At 33.2% G+C, this 25,075-nt stretch overlaps 3 protein-coding genes across 4 annotated transcripts; 2 read left to right on the top strand and 1 right to left on the bottom strand.

Annotated features, from left to right (window-relative positions):
* The first annotated feature begins 6,054 nt into the window (after nt 1-6,054).
* LOC102620389 (uncharacterized) lies at nt 6,055-18,693 on the top strand. Of its 2 annotated transcripts, XM_006487134.4 has the most exons (23): nt 6,055-6,221; nt 6,801-7,132; nt 8,083-8,186; nt 8,862-8,930; nt 9,494-9,554; nt 10,504-10,643; nt 10,914-11,103; nt 11,391-11,452; nt 11,810-11,898; nt 12,115-12,187; nt 12,272-12,331; nt 13,214-13,360; nt 13,461-13,499; nt 13,628-13,665; nt 13,820-13,906; nt 14,587-14,752; nt 15,005-15,082; nt 15,678-15,814; nt 16,385-16,461; nt 17,155-17,224; nt 17,417-17,482; nt 18,023-18,164; nt 18,328-18,693. In XM_006487134.4, exons 1-22 carry the CDS (start codon nt 6,159-6,161, stop codon nt 18,155-18,157), a joined length of 2,283 nt encoding a protein of 760 aa, XP_006487197.2. In that variant the 5' UTR covers nt 6,055-6,158; the 3' UTR covers nt 18,158-18,164; nt 18,328-18,693. The 2 variants fall into 2 exon arrangements, with proteins under 2 accessions (XP_006487197.2, XP_015388405.2); XM_015532919.3 differs by lacking the exon at nt 13,820-13,906.
* Nucleotides 18,694-18,747: 54 nt separating this feature from the next.
* Nucleotides 18,748-19,894, bottom strand: LOC102620107 (transcription termination factor MTEF1, chloroplastic). Its single transcript, XM_006487133.4, has one exon. It carries the CDS (start codon nt 19,758-19,760, stop codon nt 18,921-18,923), a length of 840 nt encoding a protein of 279 aa, XP_006487196.2. The 5' UTR covers nt 19,761-19,894; the 3' UTR covers nt 18,748-18,920.
* Nucleotides 19,895-20,430: 536 nt separating this feature from the next.
* LOC102620665 (cytochrome c biogenesis protein CCS1, chloroplastic) lies at nt 20,431-24,501 on the top strand. The gene is made up of 8 exons (XM_052431977.1): nt 20,431-20,906; nt 21,558-21,777; nt 21,864-21,975; nt 22,466-22,738; nt 22,913-23,178; nt 23,298-23,454; nt 23,549-23,632; nt 24,017-24,501. The coding sequence occupies exons 1-8, from the start codon at nt 20,537-20,539 to the stop codon at nt 24,170-24,172; spliced, it is 1,638 nt and encodes a 545-aa protein (XP_052287937.1). The 5' UTR covers nt 20,431-20,536; the 3' UTR covers nt 24,173-24,501.
* The last annotated feature ends 574 nt before the right edge of the window (nt 24,502-25,075 follow it).

The raw sequence follows: 25,075 nt of genomic DNA, 5'->3' as shown, positions 1-25,075 counted from the left end.
TTGAGTTTGTAAACATTAATTAGTGTTGAGTGAAGACGGTTATAAATGAGGCATATTCGGCCACGTGGACACCCTAACTCGGGACTTGATCTCGTCACTTCAGTTGTAATACATTATTTATCAAAAATTAATTAATATTCAGTACCACCGACGGTTATAAATGATGCAGGCTCAGCCACGTAAACACTTTCACTTTAGGATTTGTCATTACTTTTTATCCCTGATCATTACTTCTTAGTTCTGATACCCTATTTATCAAAAAATAAAGGTGGGCAAAAAAGGGAGAAAAAAAACCATTATAACGAAAAAGTAAACTGAATAAAAAATTAAATTGAAAACTTCACAATTAGACCAAAAAAAAAAAAAAAAAACTTTTAAAGGGTAAAAACTGAATCGAACTAGAGCCAAACCAATTTTAGTTTTGTTCGGGTCAATTTAGTTAGGTTCATAATTTTAATTTTGTTGGTTCAATTTAGGTCAGTTCAACAAAAAATCAAACCAAACCAAACTTTTCACGTCACTAACAAGAAGTTAATTACTGTTTAATGTGGTTATAAATAATGTAGACTTAACTCGCTTTGCGAAGTGATATTGTGATACTATATTTATCATAGATTAATTAATGTATCTAGTGTCGACAGTTATTAATGAGGCAAATTCGACTATATAAACACTTTTCTTTTTAAAAAAAAGATAAAAATAACAACAAGATAATTGATAAGAAAATTTTTATTCAATAATTAAGAGTAAGAATAAATGGGAAAAAATTAAAAATTACGCGAGAAAAAAAACCGTAAGAAGAGTAAAATATTTCATTCTAAAGAAAATGGTAAATATTTTATATTTTCATAAATTCATCCGATTTAACTAAGGCTCTAGTTTGGAACAACAAAATTATTGTGATGCAGTAGTTCTAAATTACAAAACTTAAATTTTGATGATAACAAGCACATTATAATTTAATCCTTCAAACATATATCAATTATACCTCTAGAATACTTTATGAAAGAGCATTAAACATGATACAAGTCAAATCTTTGTTGGGAAAAAAAATGTCTTCTGACTCAAGTGTTTTATGCTCAGACTGGAGGGAGATATAGAATGTTTCAAGAACACATACAATTGAGCAATACACTATACACGATGTATCATACTCGTCATGAGAAGCATGTAACACGACATTAGTATGATATTAAGCATATCATTCGAATGATTTATATATATATATATATATATATATATCATAGTAATAATAAGTAATAGGTTGCTATTTACTTGTTGAAAGAGAGATGGATGGAATTGCAAATTAAGAAACATTATATTCTACTGCCTATTATTAAGTTATTGGAGGAAACAAAAATAACTATATGCTCATTTACAAAAAGTAATTTTAATTAGTTTTCAAGTATAAAGGTAAGCTTTATGGAGTAAATATCTTGGTTCAAGAATTAGCCCATATGTCTAACTCCAGTTGTTTCTAGCGACAAGAACTTTCGCTAATTCTTTTAATAAAATTTTTGTGTTCAAATGAGTGTCAATATATATCATGCTCTTTGTATTTTTATTTTATTTATTTATACGGAAGTGACTCTATGATTCAAGGCACCGAGAATAATAAGACCATAAAAAAATTTAAAAAAGCTAAAATAATTTTTCTCATAAAAAAGCATCGAATTGTTATAATCGTAAATTTATTTATTTATTTATTTATTTATCAATGATATATATGACATTAACCATTTCTAAAAATACATTTCTATTATTATAATCATTATGCAAATCATTGCGATAATGATTAAAATGACACCTAAAATTTGACTTCATTGACATTAGAGAAAAACCAGTTGGTCTTGTGGCTCTTATCTATGCTCAAAACTGAGTTAATAATATTCCTTCAAAATCCACTTATAACGACTGAAATTATGAATAAATGAGAAAGTATATAAATTCCTTTTATATTTTAAATTTGAGGTAATAAAACCAAAAAACAAAACTTAAATCAAACAGTTGTTATCAAATAAATTTTCTTTTCAGATAGTATTTTAGCTCAGATAGGCTCCTTAATTTATACCCTAAACCACAACTAAGTGAAGAGACTCTCCAGGGATTCTTCAGTGGTTAATAACCACAACTGAAACTTTCCACGTTAAAGTTAAGGAGAGAAAGTACAATTAACCCAATCAATGCGTTATTGATCGTGTTTAAATAATGATTTAGTTTAATAAAGTCTAGGACTCGGTTTTAAAATAAGAGTGATGCTACTAAGGCTCTTTAATTATTTAAAACGTTCTCCTTCCATTAAGATTAATTTACGTTTGAGGAAAAATTTGATACTATGTTTACTAAATCAAAAACTTGTTTACTTATTAAATTAAGAGTAATGATACAGCCACAAACTCTTGTACAAACTTATTTTGTACAAACTGATGTGGCATGATAAGATTGGTTGAATTAAATATCACTTGGTACACATGATTTGTTTTTATTAATTTATATTTTAATTCAACCAATGAATTAATGCCACATCAGTTTGTACAAAATAAGTTTATACAAAAGTTTGTGGCTGTATCATTACTCTTAAATTAAAGTTGGGAATGAAAATGAATTATGTGAGCCCCATATAAATTTGGGATTGACTATTGGAGTTCTGATTCCAGGAGGGGGCTGGGAAATCATTACTCTATTCCTTCTAATGATGATTTTACCCTCCAACAAAATCAATAACTCTAATTTTTCAGATTGAACTAACTTCTCTATTATTCTCCTATTTTTAAGTTTTTCATATCCTTATGCATATTTTATATCAGTTTTTTTTTTCCATAGTGAAACAAGAGCAAAGAAACTAGCAAATATGCTAGATAGTTAAAGGAAAACAACCTTTGAACACAATAATTTTTTTAAAAAAGAAAAAAAAACAACTAAAAAACACAATTAATTAATAATAGAATGGAAAGATAAAACTTGAAATTTTGAGAACTTTAACTTTGATGGGTTGAGACTTTGAGCAACAATGATCAATGGAACGTAAAACAATTGATTTATAATTGATTTTTTTTTTCCTTAAGTGGAAAGTAGAGTAGAGAAAGTAGTTTTTTTATCTAAGTATTGAGGTATCGTATACTTTTTTCATGGGAAAAAGATATTAATGGATATTAATTTAACAAATATGTGGCTTTTATAGAATTTTAAATGAAATATAGAAGGTTATAATTAGAATATTAAATAAAGATTTTGTAGGAAATAAATAAATTAAAATTGTTAATCATAATGTTAGAAGGGGATTTTGTAGGAATTTAGTAGTTTGTTTACGGAATATATAATTATAAAATAATAAATAAATATAAATCAATAATTAATAATTATAATTTAGAATAAAATTAGGGACATTCATCTATAGCAGAGTCTTAGGTAATGTCTAAGTTGCCTAGGGAAATAGCCGCTCTTATTCATATACTGAACTAAATTCCCATTTCATATGCATATTATTCATCTTGTATACATTGATCATAGAGCTTGTTTTGCTCTCATTGATTCAGCTTACTACCCTTGCTCATTTCCACAACCCTAATGCCGTTGCCAGCTTTCAAGCAAAGCCTTTTTTTTTTTTTTTTTTTTTGTTTCTGCTGAGATTTGTATTCAGTGTTAAGCCGAGTTTTTGTATTGAACTTTTTATAACATTGTGATTGATAGTTATTAGATAAAAAATAATTTGTAATTAAATGTGAATTGTGTTGTACAATTTCCAATTTCTCTTGATAATCTTATCGAACTCAGTTGTTTGTTTTTGTCAATTTCTGGTAATGATTTTCCTTGTCTAAATTCTTGTTCATAGTCCAGGATTGCTGCTAATTAAGCTTTAACCAGCTGGCTTCTTTGGACCTTTCCATTAGCAAGTTATTAACAGGTCCAATCCCAAATTGGTTAATGAACCATTGCCAACAAACTATCTTTATTCTTACGTTTCAATCAACTATCTGGCCGGAGCTTCCCTCTCGCCCGGTGTTGTTTTTTATAATTATTTTCTGTCTTTTTCATTTTTTATTTTATGTAATTTTCTTTGTTTTTCTTTTTTCATTTTCGTTGCATTTTCCTTTTTTTTTTTTCAGTTTGTTTGTTTTCGTGGTTGGATGTTGTATATACGCCGCTCTTGAGGTTCTTTCGATGTCGAAGATGATGTTGCTTCAGTTTTTTTATTAGGATCATGTCAGTGTTCGTATTGGGATGATATGTCCATATTGGAGTCATTGAAGGGATCGAGTAGTTGGTGCATTGAGATTTTGATGGTCTAGGACGAGTAAATGATGGCCTAGAGCAAGATTTCATCCAAGGCCTTTGAGGATTACTCTAAGAGAGAGGTGGTTTTATTAGTGGTTTGTGTTTTGTTTTAATAGTGTGTTGTGTTGTATTGTTTTATATTATTGGATTGGAAGAGGTTTCAGAGCATCACTAAAAGACTCTTCAATGAGATTACATTTGTACTGTTTGCCATTATTGGTTTCTGAATGAATTTCATTCCTTAAAAAAAAAAAAAAAAACCTACTCAATTGTAGGCTTTGTTTTTGGAGGGGAATCAATTGAAAATGTAAAATAATTGGCATTTTGAAGTATACAAAAAATATGCTTTTGTATACGTTTAGAAATTTTAAATTCTAAACTAAAATGTTATTTTATTTATTTTTTAAAATGTTAATAGGTCTAGATATTACTCCATCTTGATCATGTTGATTTTATAAAAATTAATAAGCTTCTTAGTTATAAATGAGGTGGATTCAGTTACGTAGATACTTTTATTTCGGGACTTGAACTCATTACTTTTAGTTCTGATGCTTTATTTATTAAAATAATCAATTCAATCTAATATTTGAACTAATTACTTCTTATTTTATGATATCTTATTTATCAAAAGTATTAAAGTAAAGGTGGGCAAAAAAAAGAACCATTGCAACGAAGAATCGACCGAACAACCAATTTGGTTTGGTTTGCAAATTAAGAAAAAAAAAAAAAAACCAATTAGTTTAATCAATTGACTAGAAAACTGAACAAAAAATTGAATAACCCCCCAAAAAAAACAAAGGTTATGAAGGTTAAAAAAAAAAAAAAAAAAACCGAACCGAATTGGAGCCAAAGAAATTTCAATTTGGTTCGGTAAGAAAGAGTTCTCACTGGTACCCACTAGCCGATGCAATTAGATTTTCTTGGAAGAGTTCTCGATGTAGCCGGTGTGCTTTTAGATTTATTTTGCCTTTCTTCTTAACTGGTAAGTGGAAAGTAACACGTAACCACAAGATAATCTTTAAAAAAAAATAAAAAAATTGTACTATTGGCACCCCTTTATTAATCTCATAAAACTCTTGATATATTATAATTACATTAAGGATAAATATAAATAAAATTAATTCATTTATATTCTCTCTCTCTCTCCAATTTTATTTTACTTGTAAAATATAAAATTTTTTTTATCATCAAACTAATATGAATTTAGGAAGTAATCCTCTAAGTCAAAACAATTTTTTTTTTTTTTTGCAATAAACATAACAACTTAATTAAGATACAACATAGTAGAAAATAAATAAAACAAAATTTTATCTGGCTGCAAATAATTTTTTTAAGAATTCTCAAACTAGTTTTTGAACCCAAAACTTATAGGTAGGATAAAATTATATTAAACTCATAAAATATCATTATTTTCTAAGTATAATGTTTTTCTTATTTTTTCTTTTAGATTTTTTTTCTTTGAAAATTAAATAATAAAGAAAGTTTGAAGAGAGGAATACAAATATTAAGACTGAAACAATGAGAAAATTATTAGAAACTAAAAAAATTCATAAATGAAAATAAAATTCATTTAGAAAAAAAAATACTTTGGCATTAAATGAAATATAATTTAAAAAAGGTTTAAATAGGATTTTGGAGGGGTGCTAATAGTCCTGACTCATAAAAAAATTGTTTCATTAATAAATATTGAAAAATTCATTTTTTTTAATTGGACCCATCCAATAAAAGAAGCCCAACCCAAAAACAAATCTTTATCGATAAGAAAACTATTAAAAAAAAAAGTAAAAACAAATTAGAGAAGCAAAAGACGATGCCAATTTAATTTAAATCTCGCTTAAACCTCTTTCTTTTCTCAGTTCTCAAACACTCTTGTAAATTCGGGGATGATGGACATCGATTTCAAAGAATACCAATTGAGCTCCGAGCTTCGTGGCCACGAAGACGACGTAAGATCTCTCTCTCTCTCTCACTCGCTCTTTTCTTTTCTTTTTTTTTTAAATCTTTTTATTTTTCATTAAAATTCTTTTTTTTTTTTTAAAACGAAACACAGCAGTTTCATACGTCAACTAATATTGTTCATTATCTGAATACTTAAAAATTTCAACCGAGTTATCGCAATCACGTAGTTGTATATTAATTGGGTTGACTTTATAATTTGTGTAAATTGATGCAATTAGAAGTTACAATGTGATTATTTAATCTTAAGGTTGATCAGCTGATTCTTTGTAGCTATTCTTGTGAACCAATTTTGATGTGTTCTTTGATATTATGATGTGGGAATGTGATTATAGTTAGGGAAAACAGTTATAATTGAAGTTGATCATCATATACACAAAGTTTGGTTCTAAAAATTGATTTATTTGAAATGTGGTATTTTATGGCGATAAATGTGGGTATGTTGAATCAATTAATTGAATTTCTGGTTGATCAGTATATATTTAGATGCACGAACACTCTACTAATGCTAGAGATATGCTTTGTGTATGTGTAAATTTTTTCAATTTTGGATGTACATATTATATTAGGTTCGTGGGATATGTGTCTGTGACAATGTGGGTATTGCAACTTCATCGAGAGATAGAACTGTGAGGTTCTGGTCCTTGGACCCATCAGACAAGAGAAAATACCATTCATCAAAAATACTATTGGGACATACAAGTTTTGTTGGTCCTCTGGCATGGATTTCACCTAATGAGGAATTCCCAGAAGGCGGTCTGGTGTCAGGTGGCATGGACACAATGGTCTTGGTTTGGGACTTGGGAAGTGGGGAGAAAGTGCAGACGTTGCAAGGTCATAAGTTGCAAGTCACTGGTGTCACATTGGATAATGAGGATATCGTGTCATCATCTGTTGATAGGTAAGCTGATTTTTTGGAAGAATTGTATTTGTTGTACAGTCCTTTTTCCTCTGTTTCTCCTCGTTTCTGTTGAAAAGTTTACTCAAGATATTTTTTGAGCTGGATTCTTCCATGTCAAACAAATAAAGATTCATGTGCATTTGTGGCAATTGCTTTGAAAATTTAGTTTTTATCAATATTTTATCTTCTTTACTGCTGTTTTATGGGGCTTAGCAAGCAACCTATGTCTCCTATAAACTTCATTAACATGCATATGTTGTTAGTTACCGACTCTGCCATTTCTATGTCGTTAGCAGCACTCTTGCCATGTTGTCCTCCTCATAGTTGGAAAATCTTTTGACCCTAGAACCAAATAATTAAGCGGTTGAACTTGAAAGAGATGCCAAAATCCCATGGAAGCTATTGAAATATCTATAATGGTGTTGGGATACGCTCTCCACCACTTTACTGATTGCAAGCATTGCATGACAGTTTCATAACATGTATCATTCTTAAAAATAGCTTTGTTATTTGAGTATTGCTCAATTTTCCGTGTCATGACCCCTTTTTACAAGTGATTGGAGGATTATGCATGTCTTAGTTCATATTATCATTGAACCTTTTTACTTAAAACTAAGCCCTACATACATATAATGAGATATTCTAGGAGTTGAAAATGCTTTCATCTGGCAAAGAACGCCCAACAGGAAATTTTACTTGTAAGTTAAATCAGCATCCACAAAATTTAATCAGTCATAGCCAACATAGAAATCGATTAAGGCATATTTTGAGCTTAAATAATTTATTTTATTGTTTCTCAAACAGAAAATGCCATTATTTTCAGTTTTCCCGAAACTTAATGAGACAATTGACTTAGTGTGTATCACTAAGACATTATCATTGTCACTAGTTAAACCATTGTTGAAACATGATTAACAATTTGAATTTTTTGTTGGGCTTCTTTTTTGCAGTACTTTAAGACGGTGGAGGAAAGGAAAACTTGTTGAGTTCTGGGAGGCACATAATGCACCAATCCAAACTGTTATAAGGATTCCTTCTGGCGAGATTGTTTCAGGTTTTTCTTTGAACTATTGTTATTAAAAAGATTGAGCAGACATTGCTAACTTTTTGCAATTTTTATCTTCTTCTTCTTTTTCTGGGTTTTTTTTGGGGGGGGGGGGGTTGTTAAAGGAAAAGATTCTCAAAAAATTAGAATAATTTCTACAAGTCAAGAGAGAGAAAGGGACCTACATAAGTAAGGAAAATGGGAGAAGGATAGAACCAGAAACTTATAAGGAAAGTGGCCCCTGGGCAAAGTTCTTTTGGATTATTCTCAAATATTATTTATCCATCTCCTTTCAGTAGCTAGAGAAAAACCTTTTAGACGGTTTTATGTAATTTGGAGAATAATCAAACATTCTTTCAGGATACCAAATCTTCTTATTGTTGTTTAATATCAAAATTTAGATCTCTACGTCAAATATTAAAAAAGGATCCTAGAATAAGTGCTTGCTTCCATCTTCATCCTATATTCCTTACATGAGTACATCTACTTCTATAAATCGAAGTCTGACTCTCTCTCTCAATGGCTTTCTCAAAAATTGTGAATAGCGTGGGCTCTGCCATTGCATGAATCAAATTTGACAATGGAAGCTTTGATTACGTTCTATGTAGATTTTTACTTACAGATACCATAAATGCATTATCTAAGAATGTATAATCTTTGAATCTGCGTTCTACCACATTACAGGTTCAAGTGATACGACCATAAAACTTTGGAAAGGAAAGAAATGTGCCCAAACTTTTGTCGGACATACAGGTTTTTTCTCCTTTTCTGTTTGCTTGTTTTCAATCTGATGATTAGATAGACATAAAATGCATCTTTTCAATGCTCATAATTATCCCCATATGCAATCTTTTTTTATTTTTTTTTTCCGGTTGATACCCAGTCCACTCCTGTATTTACTTTCTCAGTATCCCATCTTATACATACCTACATATGTACATACAATTAGTATGCCTGATCGCTGTTTCATACTCGTGCATTTTTATCACTTGCAACTTGATAAAGGTTTTCACTTGTGGTGATGTTTTTCAGTTATAGAGGGTGGCTTGCGGATATGTTGTTATTACAAATTGCTGGTGATTTTGCTGCTGTGAAATCACCCTCATCCATTTAATAGACATCCTTGGAACAATGACTAACCTGTCAAATATCAATGCAATATGTGCCGTTAAAAGATGCTTAATGATCTTATTCTTGTACTTGTGCACACATATGGTCTATGAGCCTGAGGACCATCTTCTTTTCTGTGTAGAGTGAAGTTGCATGTCTAATTTCTCTTAGGTGGTGCTTCTTATTCAATTTGATATTTTTTACAGATACGGTTCGAGGTTTGTCAGTGATGCCTGGTGTGGGAATTATTTCTGCATCACATGATTGGTCAGAATCTCTATTTTGAGTTCTATTTCTTCTGTTATTTCCTAGCATTAATGAGTCTTACTCAAGTTCAGATGCTTATCTTGCTGATGGCAATGGTAATGTAAAACTAGTGGCATCAATTTCAAAGGAAAAGAAAAGGGACATAAAAATAAAAATACGCGAATAAGTACCAACCTAATGTATATAGTTCAATACGAAGGAAAAGATAAAAGATTTGATATTTTAATCTTGGTGGGTTGCAAATTAGAACTTGGTGCTTGAACAAAATAAGCGTAGAAATGTTGTTGTATTGCGTACTTGAATCTATTGAAATCCTGCTCTGTCAAGCTGTAGATGCTGGCACTTAGCCCTTTCTCCCTTTTATTGTTTCAAGAAATAAAAAGCTTTTATGTATCCTTTATTTTTGAATATGGTGAGAGGATGCTGAACTCTTTGAAAGTATATTTTTTTCCCATGGTTCAACTTCTAGCAAAGATAGAGAATTTTATGTTTAATCATTAGATATGAATGTTGCTTCCTTTTGGTGAGGGATATCTAGATTGGTGTACGAGTTCAATTAGTTGGGTTGTGAGTTATTTGCAATTGAACAGTTTTCCAGCAGACATGCTACAAGAACTATGCTAACATTTTGTCTTGGTGCCTTTGTTATCAATTACAAAAATGGTTGCCTTTTGTAGAGAGTTGACTATAACGTAGTCATGTGCTCGGACTACTCATTAATTTTACTTGAAGCTTCCCAAGAGAGTACAAATGCTAGCAATAAATCTTGTGTATCCACTTAAGTTGTATCCATTGGTGTAGAAACTGGACCCACATAATGTAGTAGCTGTCTCTTTATTCAATTTATATGTTTCCTATTGGTTTCTTTATTTTGCATTTGAATTTTTCAGTATTTTATTTCTCTTGAATGCCAGCTTTGTTATTACTTTGCGTGTTATCATTGTATCAGTACCATCAGATTGTGGGCTTTGACTGGCCAAGTACTAATGGAGATGGTTGGTCATACTGCTATTGTCTATTCAATTGATAGTCATGCATCTGGACTTATTGTCAGTGGTAGTGAAGATCGTTTTGCAAAGATATGGAAGGGTAATTGCTTTTGATATTCATACTTCTGTTTCAAATGTGATCCTTATGCTTTCAGAAACTACCCATGGTTCTTGTTTGTGCCATAATATTATTTAGCTGGGTTTTGCCTGGTTTAGATCAGGATTGTGAACTTCAACTTAAGCATGATTAAATGAGACAATGCTAATTAGCATTAATCTGTTCGTATTCTCTATAACTCTGAAGTATCAAGTTAAACATGACCTGGATGAAAATGTTTAATGTCAATGGGGCATTCATGTCTTGTTGCAGATGGAGTCTGTGTTCAAAGCATAGAGCATCCTGGCTGTGTTTGGGATGCCAAATTTTTGGAAAATGGGGATATTGTGACAGCATGTTCAGATGGAGTTACACGCATTTGGACAGTGCATTTTGATAAGGTTGCAGATTCACTGGAACTGGAGGCGTATGCTTCCGAACTTTCTCAATACAAACTCTGCAGGTATTACCCTTTATCAATAGCCAGTTCCATAATAACTTAATATGGGTATCATTTTTTGAGATTAGTGCTTCCTGACTTATAATAAGGTAAAGTGTTTTCATTGGGAAGTCCCAGCACAAATATCAATCTCCTAGTCTAGCTCAAATATCTATCTCCTTCCCATATAAACTTGTCTGGATTAAATGGTTTATGGCAGTTGATTGCCAGTTGGATCAATTTAAGAGGTAGTTATCCTTTTCAATGCAGCTTCACCTGATGCCTACTTTGTCTTTTTCTATTTGTATTAGGAAGAAGGTTGGTGGATTGAAATTGGAAGATTTACCTGGGCTTGAGGCTTTACAGATTCCAGGTGTAATGCTTGGCTCAATTTTTATTATCTTGCAATTGACTATTTTAGTGTTAGATGATGATGGTTTAATTGCTGGATGGACATCCATCTCTGTTGAATATTAAACTATAGAAATACTTATGTCTTATAGATATCATTTATTTGCCAGTGCCAAGTAAAATTTTCCTCTGTCATGAAAAACCTTGAAAACAAGTCATCAAATTCTGAATTTTAATTGTCAGCAATATCCTTATATATCCTGACTGTTATCTGAAAAGTTACGAAAAGTTTGTTTCACTGAAGTATGAACAGTGTGGTTGGTTAAAATTTTTGCAAGATTCTGTTATATGTTGTCTAATATATAATGCTTTTGATCAGGAACCAATGCTGGCCAGACCAAAGTTGTTCGAGAAGGGGACAATGGTGTGGCATATTCATGGGATATGAAGGAACAGAAATGGGATAAAGTAATCTCCATTTTCATGCTAATCAGTTTTATTTATTAACTTCCTGGTCATATTCTTCTTGTGACCTCTACACTGTCCATTTTTTAAGAATAATTAATTCTCTCAATTTTTGTACCTTTATATGTTGAGTTTCTGTGTTCTTTGTATTACTTTATCTTTCCATTTCAATTATTTCATGGCTTGAATGTTTATATTTGGTTGTTGCTCCAAATTTAGCTTGGCGAAGTTGTTGATGGGCCAGATGATGGCATGAACCGTCCTATTCTTGATGGAATTCAATATGACTATGGTTAGCATTTCACTTCTCACGGTAGCTTCTTTATTGTTTTATGTTTTCTTAAGTCTTAATTCTTTTCCACTTTCCATTACACAGTTTTTGATGTTGATATTGGGGATGGGGAGCCCACTCGTAAGTTGCCGTACAACCGTTCAGGTATGTTGGTTTTTTTCTATGTTGTGTTTTTTCTTAGTCTTACTTTCTGATTTTGATGTTTGATAGCTATTATCCAGAAATCATTCCTTTCTCATCAACCCTAAAGCTTAGACTGTGATACTTTTGGTTTCACTTCATAACATATTTCTCCTTTCCCAAAAGTTAATCATTCTTTTGTCAAGAAAACTATCCAGAATGTAATTTGGAATTATATTCTATTACTGAAATTTGATTATGTTACAGAAGACTTCTACTAAGATATGGAGATTTCTGAATTATCTTCAAAGTTAGTTTGGCATTTTTGTTGTAAGATTGGAACTTTTCTATTTTACAGCTCAGGATATAACATTCCCTCTTTGATTTGTGATCCTATAAATTTATATGAAGTTGGCTTGTTTCACTATAAGTGAAATTCAGATTTTTTAAAAAACTCTGAACGTGGTTGCCTGTGATTTGGCTTATCTTACCATGGGTTTATGTTTTTTGGCCTTTCTGGCCTAAATTTTGCCAGTGAACATAAATGTACCATCTGTGAACTTTGCTGAAGTTTGTAAGTTATTGGCAAGCTTTATCTAAACATTTTCCCCATCACAGAACTTATCATTATCCGACTTTCTGTTTAGTTTTTTTTTTTTTGCTTAGAAATAGTGAAAGGAAATAATGCTTTTAAAGAGGAGGCCTGGGCTTATTATTGCTGGTCCTTCTGCACTCATATTCCATTTTAAGCTTGGCATGGTCCCCACCACGCGTCCTCCTGTTCTTTAAGAACAATTTCCTTAATGTTGCAAAATAGCCCTAAGTGCAATATCTCTTACTTCAACATACCAAAAAATTAATCGTGCTTGTATTTGTTAATAAAATCAAATATTTTTAAACTTCCAGATAATCCATACGATGCTGCTGATAAGTGGCTTCTCAAGGAGAATCTTCCTTTTTCTTACCGACAACAAATTGTGGAGTTTATACTTCAAAATACCGGACAAAAGGACTTCACTCTCAATACATCATTTCGTGATCCCTACACTGGTGGTGAGTGCATTGGGTTTTGGCTCTTTGATCCTTTGTATGTCATAGTCCTCATTTTGGCTTCATTTTCACATGATTGACATTCATCTGTTTCTCGTTCTAGCAAGTGCTTATGTGCCCGGACAACCCTCTAGCATGTCTGGTATGTATGCTTATATGAGAAAATGAAATTTCAGATTTTCTCAGTCTATCTTGGATGCTATTCATTATTTTTATACTCTCTAATATTAGACAAGATCTAATTTATTTTCAACATCTTGTGGATAACAGCTATACCGGCAAAACCTACATTCAAGCATATCCCAAAGGTACATGACAAGTTTTGGTCAAGAGGCTTGTGATGCATGTTTGTTTGAGATGTACATGACAAGTTCTCTTTATAAATATTTTATATGTTCATTATTTAGTCATTTTGGCATCCTTCTTTTACTTCATATTTGTTCTTTAACATATGGTCTTCAGAAAGGAATGCTTATTTTTGATGCGGCTCAATTTGATGGGATCCTTAAAAAAATTATGGAGTTCAACAATGCTTTATTATTTGACTTGGTATGTTCTTTTAAAGGTCGAAATTTTTATTCAAGCTTTTACATTCCAAATCCCTATCTTTTTTTTTTTTTCCATTTGTTGTTATTCATTATTGTTCATTCTTCGCATAATGTTTACTATTCTTTTTCCCCACAGCAATCTATCTTTTGATGGATTTTCTTTTCTTCTCATAAGACCATCCCTAATTAAAGTAAACTTAAATCGCTTGTTGGTGCATGATAGTGATTTTATGGTAATTTCTTAAATGCTACCTAAGCGTCATGTTTGAGGATATACAATTTTTTTTGGGGGCTTAGTTTTATTTATTAATTTATTGATAAGAAAGTAGATATTGTTATTGAAAAACAAGATATAATTTCAGACTAATATCATTAGCGGATAACATCATCTTTATTGGCATACATACATACATACATACTACACGTGTGTGTGCGTGCGCATGCGTGTATGTAGAAATTTATGAATGTATCTATATATGTACATGTGTATGCATGTATGTGCTACCTAATATTCTGGTTTTGCAAACATTAGATATTGCTAGGTCTATCTAGATCAACCTGAGTGATACTTGCATGGTTTATTTTGCTTTTAGTTATTAGTTTTCTATATCCTCTTCTATGTTATCTATTTATTGTGTACATTGTTTCCTCTATAATGGATCTATTGGAAACCTTTTGAAGGAAAAAAAGAACTTGTCCATGTCAGAGCTTGAGACATCCAGAGTAGCTGCTGTTGTTAAAATTTTGAAGGACACATCACACTACCATTGTAGTAGTTTTGCAGATGTTGACATTTCATTGTTGTTGAAATTGCTAAAAGCATGGCCTCCGGCAATGATATTTCCAGGTTTGTAAGGCTATTACTATTAGTATGTGGTTCCTCATTGAGGTTCTTCCAATAAATTTTAGTTCATTGTGGTACAGACTTCACAGTGTAGTCAATTTGTAATATTTTATAGTCTCTGTTGGATTATGGATTGATTGTTCTTTACTTGTTACCTGTTCATACTTGTGCCTAATACTCGTACCTCTCTAACATATCAAGGATATATATTTTTTTCCCCTCACTTTCTAGTTATTGGGCTTTCTACTTTTGCAGTTATTGATATTCTGAGGATGACCATCCTGCATCCCGATGGAGCTAGCCTACTACTCAAGCATGTTGAAAATCAAAATGGTATTAGAGAGAGAAATTTATCTTTTCTGTTTACGTTTTATACTGACAATTGATATTATTTATAATCTTGTGGTACAACATACCTATGTCATGATGTGCAACAATCCTTATTTTGTTGATAAACATGGAATGTACTTGTGGATGATGCCACATCGCCTAGTATTTAACTTTTTTTGTACTGTCAGAAGTAAATACTGTTGTTGGACCTTTATCTTTTAGCTTAAAGCCTTTAGGATTAATGACTCTCAATATGTTGTTGGAGTTAGGTTGACAAAGAGGTCTTGAATTTACCTTGATATGTTTAATATTACACAAAGCAAGTTACCCAGTTGGATCCACAAGTATTTTTGTGTGTATTAAGGTCCACGTGACAATTCCATTTATTAAATTTTCCCTGCCCGGGACTTAAAGAGTTATTATATTATTGCTGCACCCGTCTTATTAGCTTAAGCTTTTATATGAATGGTCATTATCTGGAAAGAGTCCCTAAATTTTCTCATTTGAGGTCAAGTGTTGGTTATGTTCATGTATCTTTCTTTGACATTTCTATTCATTGAAGTTTGATCTTTGTGTAAACTTTGTATTCTCTAACTAGATGTACTAATGGAAATGATTGAGAAAGTCTCCTCAAATCCTCCACTTCCTGCAAATCTTTTAACCGGCATCCGTGCTGTAACTAATCTGTTCAAGAATTCATCCTGGTACAGCTGGCTACAAAAAAATCGCAGTGAGGTAAGAGTCCCTACTCTATTATTGTGTTCTGACCTTATATTATGTATAGAAAGTTGGTAATAATTGCAGGTTCAGTACTTGAAACTGTTTCTGTGCCTTTTAGTGCCCTTATTTTTGTTAGACTTGACTTCAAATACTAGTATTGGGCCCTTACCAATAGCTTGAGCTTTTGGGTGATGCGGCTCAGGAACATGATATCGGAGCTAAAGTCCAGTGTTCAAACCTACATACTCACTCTGTCTCAATGAGTCAATTAATGTAAACAAATTTTCTCAATCAAAGCAATTCCTAGTCAACTTCTTGGTTCCTGGTCTTGGTCTCATCAGATCCATGTTCAACATGAGAGGCCCTGTCAGACTTGGGCCTAGTGGCTTGACTTCATTGGTGTTGGGTCCTTTACCTAATAATTTTTGCTTTTGGGTCAAGTGTTTTTACCAACAGTTTTAAAATAGTTCTCATGGATAAGTCTGCATTTGTTTCATACATAGCTTGTATCTCATGTAGATGATAGTTTTCTTTTTCATATGTTCTGATATATTGTTCTTCCTCATTCTTTTTTTCACCTTGCAGATTCTTGATGCATTTTCAAGTTGTTATTCATCTTCTAATAAGAATGTGCAGTTGTCTTATTCTACCTTGATACTCAAGTAATTATTCTCTTTCAAAACATATTTTGAATATTGTTTTTCTGATCAGTTCATCGATAGGTCTTTATTTAGCTGCACATGCATGATATAACACATTACTACACCAGTTTCTTAATCCAGCTCCTCCATGTGTCCTACTTTTCTGTTTATCCTTTTTGCCGGACCTTGTAGCACCAGAGTTTCTACCTGGAGCTTTCGTGACAGCAAAATGAACCAAATATCCAATTCGTCTAAGCAGACAAGTGTTTTCTGTTGGTCTTGAATATTTTAATGCTGTTAGAATAAGTGTTATGGAAATTGAAAAAGTTGAATAGCTTAGTGAAAGAAAATGTTTTGTTTGTATTTGGTTCAACAGAGTGTTCATTTTCACATCAGCTTATGGTTCTACTTTACAAATTGTGAGAATTTAGGTGTGGACATTTTTTTAATTTGTGGCTTGTGGGCAAATCACAGTGCATTCTTTACAAATGATACCCAAAGTCAAAAGATCTATCTGTGATACTTCACTCATGCAGGAACAGAATGACATTGTACTTCCAACTTGTTAAAACTTTTAGCATGCTATGATTTCTGAGCTCCATACTAATTGCACCATAAGTTTCACTTTGTAACTGATCCAGTTTAGAATGTCCTCGAGTTTTTTTAATGTAATTATCTTTTCAAGGTCTATATAGTTTCTTGTGTACTTCACAGTTATGCGGTGCTGTTAATTGAAAAGAAGGATGAAGAAGGTCAATCTCATGTTCTTTCAGCGGCTCTTGAGGTAATTCTTGATTTTGTCATTTCCCTACACAGAACCAAATGGAACTGCTTTCACCTTCTTTCTGATGTAATGTCTCTTCTGAAAAATTTGACCAGGGATGCGGAGCTATATTTTCATCTCCCATTTTGAAATAGAATTTATTCATTTTTCAAAGATAGGAAATCATTAACTTTGTTCTCTTATTCTTCACAGATTGCTGAAGAGGAAAGTATAGAAGTTGATTCAAAATACCGGGCTTTGGTTGCCATAGGAACACTGGTATGTTTTTATGAACTGCATTAATATGTGTGGTTAGAAGTGATGGTCATATTAATCGATAAGTTTTCAGCTTTGGTCAAATAAGATTTGAATGGGCATGTTTTTGTCTGTTATATAATATTATGAAGTCTACCAGGAGAATATTACTTTTGATAAAATACCTTCTTATTTATTTCTATGTATTTTTTCACATTATAGAGGTGAAACTTCTTATAGCTTGCAGCAGTAGGCTTGGTTGGAATATTGCTGTCCTATCATTATCTATGGGATGTACCAAGCTCCATCTAACTTTGAAAGTGCTTCTTTTGAGGCAAGATATGCTAGGACTAGGGGGATGACTTATAGCTACAATATACATTTGTATGTGTTGTGAGTTATTTCATGCTGTTAAGGAATGTTGATTAATTTGATATAAATCAACTCTCAAATAGTACAATGGATTTTTGTATCAGAGCCTAATTTGATTCATTTTTGTAAAATATTTCCGCCATGATCTGCCTTCTCCATTCATAGTGATTTCCTTTGTGTTCCGTTCAACAGATGCTCGAGGGCCTTGTGAAGAAAATAGCATTGGACTTTGATGTCGGGAACATTGCCAGAGTGGCTAAGGCTTCTAAAGAAACTAAGATTGCTGAAGTCGGAGCTGACATTGAATTGCTAGCCAAACAGAGTTGAATTGCCTGTGAGTGATTCTTTTTTATACAAGTCATGAAATGTATCTCAAATGCTTGCACAGAGTTGGGACTCTGCCCAAACAGAGTATTTAGCCTTCATGCTAATAGCAAAGTTTGTTTGATAATTTTATTCCAAGCCAATGTAACTCTCTTCTGTATAACCTTTTGCAGCATTGGAAAATTGATGAACGTTTGGATGGCATTGATGAGATGAGGATGGATTGTCAAGGTGGTTGACCAACTTTTAACGGATACATAAATCACATTGAGATGCAAGAAAGGCAGTCAATTGCATTATATATTTATCTGTAGAGCCTCTGCCTCTAGTGACTGTAAATCACATTGAGATGCAAGAAAGGCCGTCAATTGCATTATATATTTAACTGTAGAGCCTCTGCCTCTAGTGACTTTAACAAGGCATTCGAGATTCTCGGTGTATTCTTTTCTCTGTCTACTTGGCAAAATGATATTTTTGTATTTTAGACCCATTGAATTTGTGATTTAGAGGTACAGATATTTCAATCTTTGTTTCTAGGATTTTTCAATTGTACCAAATGTGCCTACTTAGGTGAAGGAAAATAACAGCAAACGGGTCCTCAAAAACCATCAGAAGTTCACTTCAGTAATAGAAAATACAAATTAATGTGCAACTACTTCGTCTTCTTTTTCTTTACACCCACACATTTTTTCTTCTTCTGGTATGTAAAACTTGTGTACATAAGCAAATGGTCGTTAGAATAAAAACAATTAGTTGAAAACAGATTTTATTTCCACTTTGTATAGAATCTGTTGTCGCTCCACAGCAACATTTTATTCAACTTAATGCGAACATTTCTCTGCTTCAAATGCCAATGCCTGGGTGCAATTCTTTTACCCAGACTAAACCCAAAATACTGAGGAAACTCCTTCAGCTCCTCCAAGCTCCTCTCCATTTCCACCGCCAGAAACTCAAACTTGATCTTCAGATGATGTTCAATGTTGTACCCAAAGATCGCCGGCATCCTGGCACAAAATTCCGCCGCCTCTCGACGATTCAGCCCTATGCTCCTCAAGAACCTTAACGTCTCGCGTAATCTCTCAACTCTCGTGTTCAGAAGACGGGCATTTAACGTACTGGGCACGTTCAGTTTCTTCACCCCAAGCTTCGTGAGGTAATCGAGTGTTGGCTTGAGACAGTATTCGACATTTGAGGAAAGCATCTGAGGACAACCAATGATCAGACCGCGTCTTTCTTCAACCGAAGCATGCAAGTCTGTGATCAAGAAGTCGAAAACAGGTTCAATCTCAGAAGGGTCAAAGTTGATGGAGAAAAACTGAGGGCATAGATAGGCAAGGCGGGAGAAGTGGCCGTTGGTGAGGCCCTTTGACTTGAAGAAGTCTATGGTTGATAAGATTTGTGACACAACCTCCGGTGAAGGAAGCTTGTGAGGTTTTGTGCTGGGATCAATGACGCCAATGGCTCTGAGGTACCGGAGATTCTCGCGGTGAGAGGTTTTGAATTTGAGGTAAAGAGGAGGGTTTTGAGAGGAAGAGAATGATGGGGGATTTGAGGATTTATCCGAAGAGTAGGAAGAAACAATGGGGAGGTGAAGAGAGTGGAGCATTGCTTTTGTGTCAACTAAACTGCAAGTGAAGCTGCTTGTGAGGTCGTGATTTAGTTAGTTATCGTACACGATAAGAGGATTTCAGGAGGGAAAATGGGGAATTGATCTTTTGCAAACATCACGACATGTCGTTCTCAATTATTTTTGCATTTTTAATAAGATGGATTGACACATTCATCCCTAGTAGAAATTTTTTTACCGCATGGATCCTTTATAAAATTTTTAATTATTCTTTTCGTCTTTGACGTCAAATTATTTATGAAAAAAATAGTAAATTGTCGGAGGGTAAATACCTTTTGAATAAAGATTACGATTCTTTTTTGATCTGATCATATCTTAAATAAATAATTTAATTATTAATTAGTAATTAATAAAAAAAAATTAAATCTTATTCATACATTACCATTAAAAAATATATGATAGAAAATTTTTAAAAATTTAATAAGACTCAAATTAGGAGAGAATCCTAGTACTTTAAATAAAATGTTTTTTCTATAAATGTTAGGAAGAAATTGAGGTATTAAAAATTTATAAAAGATTTAGGTGATAAGGGTAAAAGTGCCATTCTGTCTTTATTAGTAATTGAAGACTCTTTAGCTAATCATTTTTTGACACTGAGACGCCTTGCGTTTGTTGGTTACTTTATCTACTCATAAAGCCACCTCAACAAAATATCTGTCTCTAAGGGATAAACTAACAGCAATGGTCGTTATTAGACGCTAACTGCTACTGCAATCTGAAACAGAGCACTGAGAGCAGTCCCAAAATCACCATTAATGGGAACTCTGAAACCTCCGACACTTCCCACCAGAACTCACATTCTCAAAGCTCCCCTTCTTAACTCTACATTCAATCCCCAACTCCACACTCTCTTCAACAGATGCATTACTCTCTCTTTCACAATTTCTTGCAAGCTAAGAACCTCCCAAGATGTCAAAAAGAAGAAGGATAACGTATCCAAGAAGATTGTTTTTTCGGATTCATCGCCGCCGCCGTTGAAAAATGATGAAGTCTCAGGGGAGGTAGAGAGTAAGAATGGAGTTATTGGGTTGGTTAAGAGGTTGCCTAGAAGGGTATTGGCTGCTTTGTCTAATTTGCCTTTGGCTATTGGAGAAATGGCTGCTATTGCTGCCCTCATGGCCCTTGGTATGTTGCCTTTTATTCTTGCTTTACTCTTTACTCATAGCTGCTTATAGTTTTCTGGTTGTGATATTGTAAATTGGGTTTATATGTTGTAGTGGATTAAAGTAGAATTATTGCCTTTGTTTTGGTCTTAAAACTGCTATTACTATTTACGTTATTTTGGTGTATGTTGCCTCTATAAGGTGGAGTCTATGCATCAGGTAATTATGGTGGGTAATTTCTAAATTGTTTGCTAAAGGAATATTATAATATGCTCTGGAATTAACATAGGACTTGAAGGTTGATTAAGCATGTGCATTGACGAAGAAAGTTGGGGCAGCCACTAAATTAAGAGGCCCTAGATCATTTATTGATTTCCTGAGCTGCCATCTGTCCTTGTTTGCAGTTTAAAAGCCAATTCAACAAATCGAATCGATCAAATTAGTGAATTTGTAAATGAATTCATGTAACATTAATATGTTTTCTGTAAAAGAGTGCATTAGAAAGGCACCGTGTTCTGAAAAACTCTTTTTTTGCCAATAGAGATTTAACTTAATTCTTAGCAATGGATGCCTCTTTAAACCTGGCTTCTTTGGAGGCTTTGTACTCGTTGACACTATATCCTGATCCTTTGTTATTGGAAATTGGCTTGCCCTGCGCCCAATGGTTCTGTAGGTACTGCGATTGAGCAAGGTGAGGTGCCGGATTTCTACTTCCAGAAGTACCCTGAAGATAATCCTGTGTTTGGATTCTTCACCTGGAGATGGATTCTCACACTTGGGTTTGATCATATGTTCTCGTCTCCCATTTTCCTTGGACTGCTGGTTATGATGGGATTATCACTCATGGCCTGCACTTACACAACCCAGATCCCCCTGGTTAAGGTTGCAAGAAGGTCTGGCTGTGTCTACCAAAATCCTTTGCTCCATTGGAAATCATTTGGAGTAGCTTTCTGTTAACACAACTCTATAATTAATGCAGATGGAGTTTTTTACATTCTGCTGAGGCAATCCGGAAGCAGGAATTTTCAGATACTCTTCCAAGGGCATCTATTCAAGATTTGGGTGTTATTCTGATGGGTGCGGGATATGAGGTAATCATTTTGCATCCTTTCTCACTTTGTTTTCTTTCACCTGTTCTTTATTCTTTGAAACTAAAAATTATCTTGGTTTCCAAACTTTACATGTATAGACCGATTCAGTACAGAAATAATATTTGATGTTCTTTTTCTGGGTAGACTTGCTCTTTTAACAGCGTTATTCATTGATACTCATGGAATTCAGATTTCACTTGTTATTACTTGTGAAGTCTAATTTCCTTCGAGATTAAATAGTATTTGAGTCATCAGAAGGTACTGACAGTCTTATTTTAAATGCCAGCAGTCATCATGACAGATCATTTATGAATGTAACGAAAATCAATTATATCATTCACCATAGATCCCAATGTCTCACTTGAATGCATAGAGCATTTACTGTATATTTTTTTTTTTCAGTCAGTACTTATATCATTTTTGTTTCTCGTACATTGCTACCTTATATGTAAGATTTCCTGCTTATTATGCTTGTCTTTAGTGAATGCAGGTATTCTTGAAAGGACCGTCTTTGTATGCCTTTAAAGGACTGGTTGGTCGGTTTGCCCCTATTGGAGTACATTTGGCAATGCTGCTGATAATGGCAGGTGGAACTCTTAGTGCAACTGGGAGCTTCAGAGGTTCAGTTACAGTTCCACAAGGGCTGAATTTTGTTGTGGGTGACGTGTTAGGCCCAAATGGATTTCTTTCTACTCCTACTGATGCTTTCAGCACTGAGGTTCATGTCAATAAATTCTACATGGATTACTATGATAGTGGAGAGGTGAGTTTCAATTTTCTTGTCTAGTAACTAGCATAAAGGAAGGGGAACTTTATAAGGAGTTCTAGGTATCGTGCATTATAAGCTTTGTCTGATCTTTCTTGTGAAACTCCAAAAATTCTTTGGTTCTAATGTGATGTTTCACTTTTCATTTTAAGTTTTTCTTCTGGTTTACAGGTGAAGCAGTTTCATAGTGATCTTTCTCTATTTGACATTGGGGGGAAGGAGGTGATGAGGAAAACAATTAGTGTAAATGACCCTTTAAGGTATGGCGGGATCACAATATATCAGACAGATTGGAGTTTTTCGGCACTGCAGGTACTTAAGAATGATGAAGGACCTTTCAATTTGGCAATGGCACCTCTAAAAGTCAATGGAGACAAAAAGCTGTTTGGGACTTTCTTACCTCTTGGAGATGTTAATTCTCCTAATGTCAAGGGAATGTATGTATTTCTTTAACACTCACGTTTTAGGCAAGAATTCAGTACTTACTTTTCTTTCCTCTAAAGTTTTTGAAGTTCTGTAAGCGGTTAGTTTGTTCTTCTATCTTGTTAAATTTTAGATCAATGCTTGGTCGTGATCTGCAATCAATAGTCATATATGATCAAGAAGGGAAATTCGCAGGAGTCAGACGACCTAACTCTAAGCTTCCAATTGACATTGATGGAACAAAAATCGTTATTGTTGATGCTATCGGGAGTACTGGTCTTGACCTGAAGGTAACTTTGATTTAATGCATACAGATCAATTTGTAATCAGTATCTATTTTATAAATTAAGTACATTAGAATTAATGCATGTTAATTGCTTACAGACTGACCCTGGAGTGCCAATCGTGTATGCTGGTTTTGGTGCTCTAATGCTCACAACTTGCATCAGTTTTTTATCTCATACACAGGTGAAGTTGCGATTTTTGGAAGTATAATTCATTATTGGTTTTATAGCACAAGAGCACAAGCCGTTTTTATTGTCTATACTACGATGCCTTGTGCTATACAATTCACTAATTTCGTTCTTAACAGTGCATCCAGTAGTATAGGATTTGAGACAATACAATATAATTTTGAAATAACAATAACCATGGGTAATCAAATGACCAAGTTCACAATAGTTCTTATGTATGACTAACATGTCAATTGTCCGGCATTTGCGCGCTATAGAACACAAGGTTTTCAAATGATAGCTTCTAATGATGTTACTATCAAATGTTATTTGCACCGTGATTCTGATGCATTACGTGATATTTAATGTTCATTTGTTGTCATCTCTTGTCAATCTAAAGATATGGGCCTTACAAGATGGAACTTCAGTGATTATCGGAGGAAAGACTAACCGAGCCAAGGCTGAATTTCCAGACGATATGAATCGTTTGCTTGATCGGGTTCCAGAACTAGTCGAATCATCTCTGTCCAAGCAATCTGATGGCATCAGTGGCTAGTTTCCCAAGGCAATACTTGTTCAACATAATGGAAAAGCTCTTAGTTCAGATATTGACATCAAACCAAGATTTTGCCCACCTTGACAAACAGGCAGGAAGCAATACCAACGCAACTTAATTCATCAGCAGAATCAACAGTATGACACGGGAGTTGAAACTATACTTGTAAGCATAAAATGTTTGTTCTGAGTTCAAATTCATATTGTTTGAGATCATATGTTTTGTACTCTTTATTTCTAGTTTTATTATTCATCAAATATTGTACTGACTATACATTATACTTTGAAATTCAAGACTGAAAGATTAATAGAATACTATACCATTCTTTATGATTACATTTCTCTTTTTGCTTCCTTCTTAACACAGTTATTCCCTCATCATCAACTTGAGTTACAATTTCATAGGGGCAATTCCACTATGATGTTACAATGAATCAATTTATAGCTGGCAAAGACTTTAAAAAAAAGGTGTTACAGCTATCTCTCATTCTCTGTTGAAAAAACTTTTGTTTTAAAAATTTTTTATTCTTCATCGTTAAGTTTTCAATGAGATGTGGATACAGCTTTGTAAAGCAATGTATCCAGCAATGTTGTCCTGAAAAGGAAATAACCAACCAATTTCAAATGCTGACTCGAATTCACTGTTTGTTATAAACTTAATGCAGCTTACCAAATTTGAATTTGACATATTAGCAAGCTTTTAATAATACCAACTACAGGTACCTGTCATTGTCCCAGATCAATTTCTACCCACCATCTTTTCATAAACACATGAAATATATGTTTATTTAATAATAATATATACTTATGTATACAGTCCTAAAACGTGCAACATTTTAAAATATAAATTTAAAATTAGATTACTTTTGTTAATCAAAGTATATAGTCCCTAAGAACTTATGCT

Source organism: Citrus sinensis, chromosome 8 (assembly GCF_022201045.2).
Source record: "Citrus sinensis cultivar Valencia sweet orange chromosome 8, DVS_A1.0, whole genome shotgun sequence".
In the NCBI taxonomy this organism is placed as follows: Eukaryota; Viridiplantae; Streptophyta; class Magnoliopsida; order Sapindales; family Rutaceae; genus Citrus; species Citrus sinensis.
The sequence above is the reverse complement of the archived record's forward strand: the minus strand, read 5'-3'. Positions and strand labels throughout refer to the sequence as shown.